Raw genomic sequence first — 13,850 nt, 5'->3', positions numbered from 1 at the left:
ATATTTCTCTTCAAAACGTAATAGCATTTGAGAAAATCTGTAATAACATAAGGAGTGTTACGTCTATGGCGGAGATGTCGAGGCGAGGATACGAGGAATGGGACCCAATCGCAGGGAAGCAGGCAAGGACGAGGGAAGTAGTGCTCATATCAAAAACTTGAATATCTTAGGCAGGATCTTGGAAAATAACAAAGACTTATAAATCAAATCACAAAACCACAACTGACTTGGGAAAACACAGGGAATCAAGGAACGAGGTAACGCAGACACATGGCAAGGGAAATAACGCAGACACATGGCAAGGGAACTAACGCAGACGATCCTACCAATGACGTAACAATCAGTGGGGTTTAAATAGACTGACATGGTTTGACGAGACAATTAGGAACACCTGGGAAACACATGAGGGAGCAGGGGCGGAGAAACGACAGCTGAACACAATGGGCAAATACTCAGACAGGACATCAGGGGGGGGAAATTATAAAACCAAGCAGCCCTAACACGGAGGAAGACTTGGTTATTTGGGCTTCTTCCATTTGACTGGCTCAAGTAGTCTAATTCTCCCACCATGTCTAATTCTCCCACCATGTCAGGTAGTTTTATTTACAATTTTCTCCAGCTTTACACAACAGATAAATAAAAATGATTTTTATATTTATTAGACAGGATTCCTTCTGATGGGATGGAAATTAGAAAGTTGTTGTATTTTGCTTCAAATCCCAATATTGATGCGGCCCATTTCCAGTTATATGGTTGTAAGAAAAAACTCAATAGTGGGAAAAAAATGCATAACAAGAGAGTGCACGTGTTTAATTTTTTATTCTTATGATAAAAGGACACCTATCGGATTAGGGTCGTTTTAAACCTGCATTAACATCAATAAAAGACACAATAATGTTTTTTTAATAACAGAACTTCATTACTACTTCTAAAAAGACACAATGCAATTCAAATTCTACAGTACATCAGTCAAAAACAATATTCATCTTATAACACAATAAAAATACAATCATTGAAAATTATTTCTTGACCAAATCCACACGCTACCCAACCAAATTTTCCCTAGCGTTTGTTTGAAAAAGCTTTCGATGCTTGCCCATGACAAATGCTTGATTGAATATTCTCATCGAATTAATTCATTATTTTCCTGTATTATATGCCTCATTCAAATCCAAGGTCAGAAAATTCTAATTATAGGATTTTCTTGGGTCCTTTTCTGAAGTTTCAGATGAGGAGTTGTGCAACTTGAAAATATGAAGTTTATTTCATAGGTTTCGATTCATGAGAAAGGAGGATTGGGATATGAGATTTCAGTCTGTGTGAAATGGGTTTGTGGTATTGACAAAAGGGAGCTACTTTTATACTGTGTTTTACGTGTTTTTGTCTCCTTGTGCCCTGCGGTTGGCTGGCCACTGATTCAGGGTGTCCTTGTGCCCGTAGGACACCCTGATAGGCTACAGCTTACCCCACGACCCTTGTGAGTATTGTAAGCGGTTTGGAAATGAATGAATATTTAATTGCATTGTTGGTCCTGTTTCTAGTATTAACCATGAGAAGTGCAGATTAATTACTATCGAGCCAATTCTGATATTTTGCAGTTAATATTCCTCAAAATTGCTCGTTCACCAGTCACAACATCCTTATCAACATGAATGAGTTAGGGATTGTATGGAGAAGTTGCATATGTGATTTACTGGGTAAACTTGGCCTATCGAGCCACACAAACCTATTGTTAGCATTAGCTGGCCATTATGGCCGCTAATACCAAGTTGTCTAATAAATATATTAAAATAATTACAGTGGTACCTCGAGATACGAGCTTAATCCGTTCCGGAAGTGAGCTCGTATGACGAGATTCTCGTAACTCGAGCGGACGTTTTCCATTGAAATGAATGGAAAACAAATTAATTCGTTCCAGCCCTCTGAAAAAACACCCAAAACAGGATATTGGATTGGAAAAAATGTTTTATTTCTTCTAATTCGCCATCTATTAACAAAGTACCACATAACTAGTGGTTTAATAGTAATAAAATGTGTTTAATCTAACTAAAATTGGGCAGATTTCGCCGACGGGAGACAGAGACGTTTGGGGGCGTGGGGGGGTGGGGTTCGTTTTTTTCCACGACAACGCACTCGTAAACGGAACAAACAAATTTAAATTAACTTGGATTAATATATACAGACACTCAAACATACGTTTAATGTAACTTTACACAGCTTAATTCTAATTTTGTTGTAATCTTTTGTTACCTTCGTTTTTCGGGTTGGCGGTTTGCCACGCCTACGGCCTCACGTTCGCTATCGATGGACTGTTTGCTGTTGCATTGCCTTCAAAATATTCCCAAAATGATGCACACAAATGTCCTCACAAAAGGATAACGCACGACCACTTGCCAACGAGAAATAGTCTTTAAGAAACGATCGCGGGACCTTTCCAAAGAAAGAACAATAGGAAATGACATAGCTGAGCTTCCCACGTATTGATTGTGGGTAATGAAGTTTTATTCTGAGAAAGGTTGCCATTGCCTATGGGTGTTGTCTGCAGGAGTACACTTCATTACCCAGAAAGCCTTCTTTTTGCATGCGCGTTGTGCGTTTCCTGGTTCGAGGAGGAACTCGTTTGAATTAATCGTTCCGTGCTCGTAAATATTGTTATACACGAAAGATATGCAAAAAAGACCTGGCTTGGTCGTAACACGAAATTTTGACCGCATAACGGGCGAATTATTCGATCGAAATTTCCCCCGTAAGACGAGCATTTTGTATGACGAGCGGTCGTATGACGAGGTACCATTGTATACGAATAGGGAAGCGAGGCAAACCACCATTCCTTGAAACAAGAGGTTGAGAAGCCTTATTTGGAGCTTCTTGGTGAGTCAAATGTGCTAACTATACTCAAGGAGCCATGTGCACTCACGTGGCCTGCATTTTTGGACACTAATATCCCTACTACAAATTTATATAAATATAGCCCATACTATCCTGGTACTGTTATGAGACTATTTTAATTTTAATGTGTGCTTTTGACAATGGATTTGTATTTGAGTAGTACTCAGGTGTTCCTGGACATGTGTAAGATAATAACTTAATTCTCAAATTGAGTTTAAATGCAATTAATGTCCAATTTTACATTGGTTAAACTTTCAGTAACATGCTATGTTTTTTCAACATATTTGAATTATTTGAGCATTTTGAATCTGGATACTCCCTGATGGAGGTGGCGAGAACAAATAGTGCATTTTTATGTACAACTCTTCACCTATTCTGAAGGGACACTTTAATTTTACTTTGGTACAAAGCCTTAAGCGTGTTGTACACTAGGCAGCAGGGATTGTAAATAATTTCACACATTTTTCAATTGTAATTACACTTTTCATCTTACCCTTAATTGGCTCCTGGTTCTTGTTGTTAGTAAAGCAAGTGTCCATTCACCAATTTATTTCTCCCAGAGACGCCTAGCGCACAAGCCCACTGAAACCCGTCTGGGTAGACCAGTGGTCTCCAAACTATTCCACAAAGGGCCGCAGTGGGTGCTCGTTTTCATTCCAACCCATAAAGAGGACACCTTTTCACCAATCTGGTGTCCTCCAAGTGCAATCAGTGGATTGCAGTCAGGTGCTTCTTGTTTTCTGCTGAAATCTCATTGGTCAAACTGTTTATGCTAGAACGGTTGGAACAAAAACCTGCATCCACACCAGCCCTCGAGGACCGGTTTGGGGACCCCTGGTGTAGACGTTTGACCTCAAAGTGAGCAGGGAAAAGGTTTCTCACCAGTGCGGGATGTTAAGTGGATTTTCAGGCATTCCTTTCCAGAAAAAGCTGTACCATAAACTGAGCAGGAAAAAGTATTCTCATGAGTGTGTGTTCTTAAGTGATTCTTTAAGTGTTTCCCTTGTGTGAATGTTCGATCACAAACTGAACATATTTTTTTCCCTGTGTGTTTTTGTGTGAATTTTTAAGTTTTGCTTTAAAGAGATGGCTTGACCACAAACTAAGCAGGAACAGGGTTTTCACCTGTGTGAGTTCTTAAGTGGCTTTTTGGATGTCCATTCTGTGTGAATATTTGGCCACAATCTCAGCATGACAGTGTTTCTTACAAGTGTAGGTTCTTGTGTGTCTTTTAACCTCCTAGGACCTGGTGTCCAGATGTGTGGACATCACATTTTTGGTTGTTACAAGACTACAATGTTAAATTTTAGACTACAAGGTCCTGGCGTCCGCTTATGATGTGGACATCATTTTTCTCAGAAACTACATCACGTAAAAAAATAATTCTTTGTTTTTACATTCATCAGGTCCCAATTAGCCAAAATATCAATAGTCAAATTAAAAATCCATGCCTCTTGAGTCTTAGGAGGTTAAAGGATCTCATTTCTATGAAGATTTGGCCAAGAACTGAGCACCAAAATTGATTCTCACCGGTGAGTGTTCTTGCGTGATTATTTAACATTTTCTTGTGTTGGGATAATAGACCACAAACTGGGCAGGAAAATAGCTTTTCACTAATGCGTGTTCTTGTGTGTTTGCAAGGTGGCCTGTGTGAATGTTCGACCACAAGCTGAGCATGAAGATATATTTTGTAAGATAAGATGACAAAGTCGCTTGGCAATTGCTTGTTCATATTGTATCAGTTTTTGTAGGTATAGAAACATCGTTGTCATTAGAAACTTGCCCAGAGTTTGGTCGTTGTCATGGAGACTTGACACTGATTAATCTGACTTTGCCCAGAGTTTGGTCGTTGTCATGGAGACTTGACACTGATTAATCAGACTGCCCAAAGTTTGGTTTGTGTCATAGAAACTATACTATACCCTGTTTTCCTATATAAAGACTGACCCACTATTCATTAGGAGAGAGTTGCAAGGACAACAGACTGTGAGGAGTTCACAGCTGTTCGAGCTCTCTCCCCATCCTGCAGTCTGGTAATAAACCTATTTCCTATTAAATTGATCTCACTCTTTCTTGACCTGTTCCTGAAGTTGTATTACAGATCTAACAATTTTCATCAGTGTGGGTTTTTGTGTGCCTTTCTCAGTGTTGTGTTGTATAGAAAGCTTGACAACAAACTGAGTAGGAAAACGTTTTTTCATCAGTGTGTGTTCTTGTGTGTCTTTTAAGGTTCCCTTCTGTGTGAACGTTTCACCAAAAAAATATGTTATTGACCAGTGTGGGTTATTGTATGTATTTGTAAGCATTCCTTTCTATTAAAAGCTTGACGAAAGTGTTTTTTTCACCAGTGTAAGTTCTTGTGTTTTAAGTTTATCTTCTTTTTGAATGTTTGACCACAAACTGAGCACTACAATGGTTTTTCACCAGTGTGGGTTCTTATGTGTATTTTTAAGTTTTCCATCTGGGTATATGCTTTACCACAAACCGAGCAAGAAAATGGTTTTTCACCAGTGTGGGTTCTTGTGTGTATTTTTAAGTTTCCCTTCTCTCTAAATGTTTTACCACAAACTGAGCACGGAAATGGTTTTTCACCCGTGTGTTCTCGTGTATTTTTAAGTATTCCTGTCTATTAAAAGCTTGACCACAAATTGGACACGAAAATGGTTTTTCCCCAGTGTGGATTCTTGTGTGTCTTGTTAAGCCTAACTTCCGAGTGAATGTTTGACGACAAATGGAGCACAAAAATGTTTTTTCCCCAGTGTGAGTTCTTGTGTGTATGTGTACGTTTACCTTGTCTCTGAATGTTTTACCACAAGTTGAGCACGGAAATGGTTTTTCACCAGTGTGGGTTCTCGTGTGTATTTTTAAGTATCCCTGTCTATTAAAAGCTTGACCACAAACTGAGCATGAAAACGGTTTTTCACCAGTGTGAGTTCTTGTGTGTCTCGTGTTAAGTCTGACTTATGAGTGAATGTTTGGCTACAAATTGAGCACGAAAATGTTTTTTCACCAGTGTGAGTTCTTGTGTGTTTGTGTAAATTTGGCTTGTGTCTGAATGTTTGACCACAAATAGAACACGAAAATGTTTTTTCACCAGTGTGGGTTCTCGCGTGTATTTTTAAGTATTCCAGTCTATTAAAAGCTTGACCACAAATTGAGCACGAAAATGTTTTTTCCCCAGTGTGGATTCTTGTGTCTTGTTAAGCCTAACTTCCGAGTGAATGTTTGACTACAAATTGAGCACGAATATGGTATTAGTATGGGTTCTTTGGCGTGTTTGTAAGTTTATCTTCTGTGTGAAGATTTGATCACAAACTGAGCACGATAATGGTTTTTCACCAGTGTGAGTTCTTTCGTGTCTTCCGAAATGGTACTTTTTAGCAAATGTTTGGCCACACAGAGCATTTGAAGAGACTGTCACCACAGCGAGCTTCCTTATGATCTTTAGCATCACCATCATTGTAAAACAAGTGTGATGCAATGCCGTCACTATCTGGTGGACGAGCAATGAAGTGGTATCCTTCTGCCTCTGTTCTGGCTACGTCGAGACCACCTCTACTTTTCAAGGGTTCAGCAGTTGTTCTGGTGACATCTTCTTCCTCTTTCATGACTGGCAGATCTTCTGCTTCCTCCTTTTTGATCGGAAGTTGCTCTACACTCTTATGCTGTTGAGGGGGCACTGACTCCTCCTGCTTGATTTGGGGGAGCTCAACCTCCTCTTTAATTTCAGGAGTGTCTGGTTCCTGACACTCAGGACCAAGATATTTCCTGAAACCTGCAAGAAACAAAATAAAATCCAACCTGAATTGACAAAAATAAACACATCAGTTTTTTTTCTGCACCATTTTTCAAAGCAACACAGAGTGACAGCCTGTCACAGACAAACGACAAGAAACGGTAATTTCAGATAAAACTATGACTAACACTGTCTAGCCAATGATATGATTTGATTCATGTCCCGTGCGTTTTCTCTCGCGGCATGAGTAAATGTTAATGACATTAATTGGCTGGGTTATTTATTCATTATTCATTTTGCCTGTATTGCAGGTTAGCATATAGCTAACGGTTCGTTCGAGCTGCTGCCAAGCTTTTATCATGACTGCGTTAGTTCCACGTTATACCTGTATTGCAGGTTAGCATATAGCTAACAGTTCGTCCGAGCTGCTGCCAAGCCTTTATCACAGCGAAACGACCGGGCTGCGGCAGAGCCACTCAACAAGGCAATTTAAAAAAAGAAATCCGGTTCTTTTAAGATGGAATGGCTGTCGGAGTGTGTGCAGATAGTGGAACAAATGGTGAAATTGGGTGAGAAAGGTCTCCTCTGCAAAGCACGCAGCGAAGCTTAAGTTATTAGCAAGTTTTCTGATGGAAAATATTGCATATAGATGCAAGTTTAACTATCAAGTGACACATTCAGCAGAAAAGTCATTTGAATGAGAAGTGAGAAGGACAGACGTGAAAAATAGGGTAAAATTTAAGTCAGATTTAGCGAGCAATGATGATGTTGCTCACACTGGTACTCAGTGTGCTCAGGGAGGTTGTCTTTCTGCCCAGACAAACGAAAAATTAGAGGGAACATTGATGTGCACGCTCACAGTTGCATGAAGAGCTATCACTCCTTTGACAATGATGCACTAGTTATGTACAATATGATGTAATAGAGGGGGTGGACCAAAATTATTGAAGCATCTTACATATGCCGTATTTTCAAACCTATATGGTTCACCGAGTTAAAGTCTCAGATGAACGTGCAATTTTTGTACTTTTCCCATACACAAGGCGCTTCAGCTCAATGGGCGCAACGTGTGGTAGTGCCACCTTGATACATAAGCTAGCATGCACACTACCATGTTTTTAAAAAGGCAGCAGCAGCAAAACTAAGTTTGATTGTGCTTTATTGACGTAATGTCTCATGGTACTATAAGTAAAAACGTTCAAATAGGCCCCGGCGATATAACAAAAATTGTGATCATGGTAAAATAAAAATCAGCTCATATCGATAATTATCACGATAACTATCACATATTTTGCCTTTCAAATTTGAAACTACAAACTTAAGTCAGTAATGAAGTCTTCACAAAAATCTTCAATTGTTCCCTGCAACAATCCATCATTCCATCCTGCCTGAAATCTGCCACCATTATTCCTGTCCCCAAAAAGCCAACTATCGACAGCATGAATGATTATAGGCCTGTTGCTCTCACACCTGTGATCATGAAGTGCTTTGAAAAGTTGATAGCCCGCCATATCAGGAATACAATCTCTCCCTCAGTTGACCCTCACCAGTTTGCTTATAGAGCTAACAGGTCCACTGAGGATGCTATCACCATTGCTCTACATACAGCATTGAGACACCTGGAACACCATGGGAATTACGTGAGGATGCTTTTCATTGACTATAGCTCAGCCTTCAACACCATGAACCCGGACATTCTGACTAACAAACTCTCCCACCTCGGACTATCCTCCTCCATCTGCTGTTGGATAAAGAACTTCCTAACCAACCGACCACAAACTGTTAGACTTGGTTCCCACCTTTCTTCCTCCATTACACTGAGCACTGGCTCCCCTCAAGGCTGTGTACTGAGTCCTCTTCTGTACTCCCTGTACACTTATGACTGTACACCAACCCACCAGTCCAACTACATCATCAAATTTGCTGATGACACCACTGTGGTCGGACTCATCTCAGAAGGGGATGAGGCGGCCTATAGAGACGAGGTCAACAAACTGTCTTCGTGGTGCTTGATGAACAACCTCACACTGAACAACACAAAAACTAAAGAAATAATCCTGGACTTCCGCAAACAGAGCACAGATCTGGCCCCACTCCTCATAAATGGAGTTCGTGTAGACAGGGTCCAGTCCTTTAAATTCCTGGGGGTCCACGTCACGGACAAGCTCTCCTGGTCCACAAACACCACGGCAGTAGTGAAGAAGGCCCAGAAAAGACTCCATTTCCTGAGGGTACTCAGGAGGAATAACTTGGACACTAAGCTTCTGGTAACCTTCTATAAAGTCACTGTGGAGAGCATCCTGGCATACGGCATCACAGTGTGGTACGCTGGAAGCACGGCAGCAGACAAAAAGGCCATGCAGAGAGTGATCAACACTGCCCAGAGGATCGTCGGCTGCTCTCTGCCCTCACTGGAAGATATTGCCAGCCCTCGTTACATCAGCAGAGCTCGGAACATTGTTGGGGACCCGGACCACCCTGGTCACGACCTGTTCCAGCTGCTTCCCTCTGGCAGGCGCTACCGGTCTCACAAGGCACGGACAAAGAGGCTTAAGGACAGCTTCTTCCCCACAGCCATCAGGACTCTAAACTGCAGCAGCACGACACACAATCCCCTCGGTGTAACAACTTCGGGGTGAGGATAGATGAAGGACGTTGGGCGGCGATCTGCCTCCTGCTGGCTGACTAGGTAAGTAAGGAAGACAGTGGGAGGTAAGTGATCCATTTTATTCTTGTTGGCATCGGTGAGGCAATCCTTCGCAGTCGCCGGGAGCTGGTTGCGCTCGGGAGGTGATGCGATGTATCCATCACGGCAAAATTGCCAGCAAGTCTGAACTCTTGCCTGAGAAAAGTGCACTTCGTGGAGAAGCACCTTCAATTTCGTCATACGCAGCTGGGTATGATGACAATTAGGTTTTTTGTCTAGTCAATGATGACGACAAGCCTAAGTCTGATTTTAATTTTTTTAATTTTTTAATAACATTCCTTGTTATTCACTTGTATAAAATAACTACGTTTCCTTACTTAAAAAAAAAGAGAATATAAAATATGGTAATCATGCACGGCGCCGTTGTTTGACCGCACAAGTCCCATATGCTGGCCTAAGCCTTTATTTTTTTATGGGGCATTTGTAACGACGTAGGTCGTATATTACAATATTAAAATATTTTAAATACCGTATTTTCACGACTATAAGGCGCACATAAAAGTCTGAAATTTTCTCCAGAGTAGACAGGGCGCCTTATAATCCAGTGCGCTTTATAGATGGACCAATACTAAAATTGTTATAACGATAAAATGAAATAAATCCGTCGATAGGACAACTATGGCAAGCAGCCCCCGACTCTACTATTTTCCCGTAGATAAAATACTGCGCAGTGACTGCTGGGATATGTAGTTTTTTTGTCAATACACCCAATGGATTGTGGGTGCCGATCGGCATCAACACTAGCTAGCTACTATTTGTGAATGGACTGGCCTGGCGATCGGCATCAACACAGTTGCGAAGCATGGAAGACAGCCTTGGAATACTAGTTACGCTAGCTACTAGCTAGCTACCATTTGTGAACGTATTGAGGCCTGGCGATTGGCATCAACACAGTTGCGAACCATGGAAGACAGCCTTGGAATAGTTATGCTAGCTACTAGCTAGCTACCATTTGGGAATGAATTGTGGCCGCCTGGACAAACGTATTAAACTCAGCGTTTTCGATGGACAAATGTTCAATTCGGACACAGATAATGAGGAATTTGATGGTTTTGAGAGTGATGATGACGTGAGTACATTGTAAAATGGCTAAATAAAGTACAACCGAACTCAGTCTTGCTTCCGTTGCCTTTTTAAAAACGTGTTTTTAGCGTGCGGGTGTAGCGTGCATTTGGTACATGTAGCACCAAATTAGTGTGTTCGCCGTTGTAGTATATTGATAATATTAGTGCAAAGTTATCACAGCCGTCAACCTGGGTGTATTGACAAAATGACTATTTTCCCAGCAGTCACTGCGCACCGGAAATAGCGTCTGTGGCTGCTTTAGTAGACAGCGCTATTACGGTTCGATAATCATCCATAAATAATATATATGCCATGCCTGGCTTCACGAAAAGTGGCAGGCAGCGCCGGGCTTCTTACGCTACGATTTTTGAATGGATTGATGGAAATGACGGTGACTCTGAGAACGAAGAGAGGGGACCCGGCTTTTTGGAAGGCTTGTTTGGGCAATTGTATAATTCGGACACAGAAAATGAGGACTTTGAGGGATTTGTGGGTGATGATGACGTGAGTAAGTTGTAAAATGTCTAAATAAAGTACAACCGAACTCAGTTTTGCTTCCGTTGCCTTTTTAAAACATGTTTTTAGCGTGTGGGTATAGCGTGCAAGAACTATATTTCCCAGCAGTCACTGCGCACCGGAACCCGGAAATAGGCTGCTTCCGGTAGCCAGCGCTATTGCGTTTTGATGTTCATCCATATATAATATATATGCGTGTAATGAAACGGTGTGTGCTTTGTGTGTCTAAAATACAGAAATTGCACTCATTACTGACACTGCGGCTTAAAATACAATGCGCCGAATAGTCGTGAAAATACGGTAGTATTATTGAAATTGTACACCCTGAGGCTCTTCCCTATGTTAGTGATTTGATACTCACGGAATTGCAAGTGTGATGTGGCGTCGCGGCTAACTGGTGGTGGAGCCGCGAGGTTGTCTGCTTGGAAACTTGCTGTTGAGCTGCTGCAACTGAGAGGCTCTGCCCCACTGCTGGCCCCACTCGGACATTCATCTTCACTCCTCAAGGGCTCAACAGTGCACATGGGGACATCTATCCCCTCCTCTTTAACATATATAGCAGTGGTTCCCAAACTGGGAGGCGTGCCCCCCTAGGGAGGCGTAAAGAGAATTCAAGGGGGGCGTGAAGTCATCTGCTAAAAAATGTTTAAATAGATTATAAGAATAATAAAATCAAAGAACTAATATCTGCCATTAAATACATGCAAAATATGATTATAGCAGTCACTCCAACGGTCCAACCTGTTTTCTATTAACAGAGATCTGTTTTCCTGAACAATGCTAAGAAATAAATGCGATAAAATAAGTTCACATGAGCAAAAGAGGAAGTGAGAGGAGGGGCGTGCGGGTCTACTGGAAGCAAGAAGGGGGGCGTCAGGCAATGTTCCCTCTAATTTTTCGTTGGTCTGAGCAGAAAGTCAACCTCCCTGAGCGCACTGAGTACCAGTGTGAGCGACATCATCGGTACTCGGATGATTCGCCTAAAGACGCTTCGCCGACGGACGTTTGACAGACGGGCAGGTCGCCGAATGGACGTTCCGCCGAACGTTAAATCGGCCGAACGGAGGTTTCGCCGAAACGGGATTTGCGCGCTCGCCCCGCCCCCGGATCGTGTGTGTACAAGTTTTTCAACCTCGGCCCGCGGGCCATATACGGCCCTTTAGGATTTTTAATCCGGCCCGCCGCCGGTGTTGTCCAAATTATAGTAAAAATCAATGTTAGTCTACCATCAATGGCAGCCCGGGAATAAGCACTCTTGGGCGGGCATGGCAGTCCGGGAATAAGCACTCTTGGGCGGGCAGATGTAGCAGAACGGAGCCGTAAAATGACAGCAATCGGGTCAAATCCATCCTAAAACAGCATTTAATGATTAAATACAAATACTGGAGCTCTTTGGACATTAGAACCGAGCCCAGGGAAGGGAATTCCTTGGTAAAATGTTGTGATGATATCGCAATGGAGGCAAAAAAACGTCTATATACGTCCATTCGCCAAACGGCTCAAAATGCTCTAAAATTCGGTCAAATCCAGCCGAAAACAGCGTTTAATGATTAAATACAAATACTGGAGCTCTTTGGACATTAGAACCGAGTCCAGGGAAGTGAATTCCTCGGTAAAATGTCGCGATGATGTCGCGATGGAGGCAAAAAAATGTCCATATACGTCCATTCGCCAAACGGCTCAAAATGCTCTCAAATTCGGTCAAATCCAGCTGAAAACAGCGTTTAATGATTAAATACAAATACTAGTATTTGTATTTAATCATTAAACTAACAAATACTAGTATTTGTATTTAATCATTAAACGCAGTTTGAACGAACGTTCATTCGGCGACCTGTCCGTCTGTCAAACGTCCGTCGGCGAAACGTCTTTAGGCAAATCATCCGGTCACGACATCATCATTGCTCGCTATGGGCACACCAGTATCACACCTGCCACAAGCAGGTGCATGTCAATGTTCCCTCTAATTTTTCATGTAAAACATGCTGTAAAACACGAAAAACATAAGAGTGGACAGAGCTACTGCCACTGGCTGCCGCTTAAACGGCGCCATCATGGGAAAAGGGGTTAAAAAAATAAAAATAAAAAAATAAATAAAAAAAATAAAAATCTGATTTTTTTTTTTACTGCGCGCCATATGATTGCTGCTGCGCAGAGAAGACGAGAGTAGTGCGCAATTGCGCACACGCGCAGCTTAGAGGGAACAGTGGCGTCAGGTAAGATAGTTTGGGAACCACTGATATAGAGGGACTTCCTCTACCTTTATGAGGGGACGCTGCTGCTCCTCAATATGGAGTTTCCCAACTGTAATAAAATACTCCTCTTGTTCCTCCTTAATGCTTTCGGATTCTTCATTGTCTTCATCTTTCATGGGAGCCAACTTCTGGTGCTCAGTTTGATGCACTTGACTGACATCTGAAACAGAAAGATTAAATCAGATTTCTTTATTTGCAATCGTGTGTCCCCAAAATGATTCACCACTTAAGAAATATTTCTCCAGGGCCATTTACTACTCATTCTTCACTTGTCATCTACTACAAAACTTGGCCAATCGAATTGCTCGCCATCACATTTCAATCAGGATTCACTTTAACTTTCGTTGTGAGGGTCAAACAAAGAATTCATTTTGCATCACCTCTTAGCCATTTTTAGGGTACTTACAGGTCAGGTTTCCTATAGAGCAGGGGTCGGGAACCTTTTTGACAAAGAGAGCCATAAACAATTCATATTTTCAAACATTATTCCTTGAGAGCCATACTAAGAATTCAAAAGTAAAAATACATGAAATGTGTGCAATTTATTAATCATTTCACCACTTTGGAAGTAAAAAAGTGAATTCTTTTGAGTAAATTTTTTCACTGTTGCTCATCAATGAGTATCAATCAGAGTATGCATGCAAAAGAGTCTAATGAAGAAAAATTATGATTAAAACGGTGG

General features: G+C 41.5%; 1 protein-coding gene and 1 pseudogene across 4 annotated transcripts in view; both read right to left on the bottom strand.

Moving 5' to 3' along the window:
• Window positions 1-804: 804 nt before the first annotated feature.
• On the bottom strand, window positions 805-6,089 carry LOC144091822 (uncharacterized; annotated as a pseudogene).
• LOC144091820 (uncharacterized) overlaps window positions 6,089-13,850 on the bottom strand; it is a 15,913-nt gene continuing 8,151 nt past the window's right edge. Inside the window, exons 2-4 of one of the 4 annotated variants that reach the window (XM_077624472.1) lie at window positions 13,174-13,328; window positions 11,275-11,503; window positions 6,089-6,664 (exon numbers count right to left, since the gene is read on the bottom strand). In XM_077624472.1, the coding sequence (XP_077480598.1) occupies window positions 6,267-6,664; window positions 11,275-11,503; window positions 13,174-13,328 (782 nt within the window). In that variant the 3' untranslated portion in view covers window positions 6,089-6,266. Of the gene's footprint in view, window positions 6,665-11,274; window positions 11,549-13,173; window positions 13,329-13,850 lie in introns of all 4 variants that reach the window. The other 3 variants (XR_013305880.1, XR_013305879.1, XM_077624473.1) reach the window with 3 other exon arrangements.

This window comes from Stigmatopora argus, chromosome 17 (genome assembly GCF_051989625.1).
Source record: "Stigmatopora argus isolate UIUO_Sarg chromosome 17, RoL_Sarg_1.0, whole genome shotgun sequence".
Lineage (NCBI taxonomy): Eukaryota > Metazoa > Chordata > Actinopteri > Syngnathiformes > Syngnathidae > Stigmatopora > Stigmatopora argus.
The sequence above is the reverse complement of the archived record's forward strand: the minus strand, read 5'-3'. Positions and strand labels throughout refer to the sequence as shown.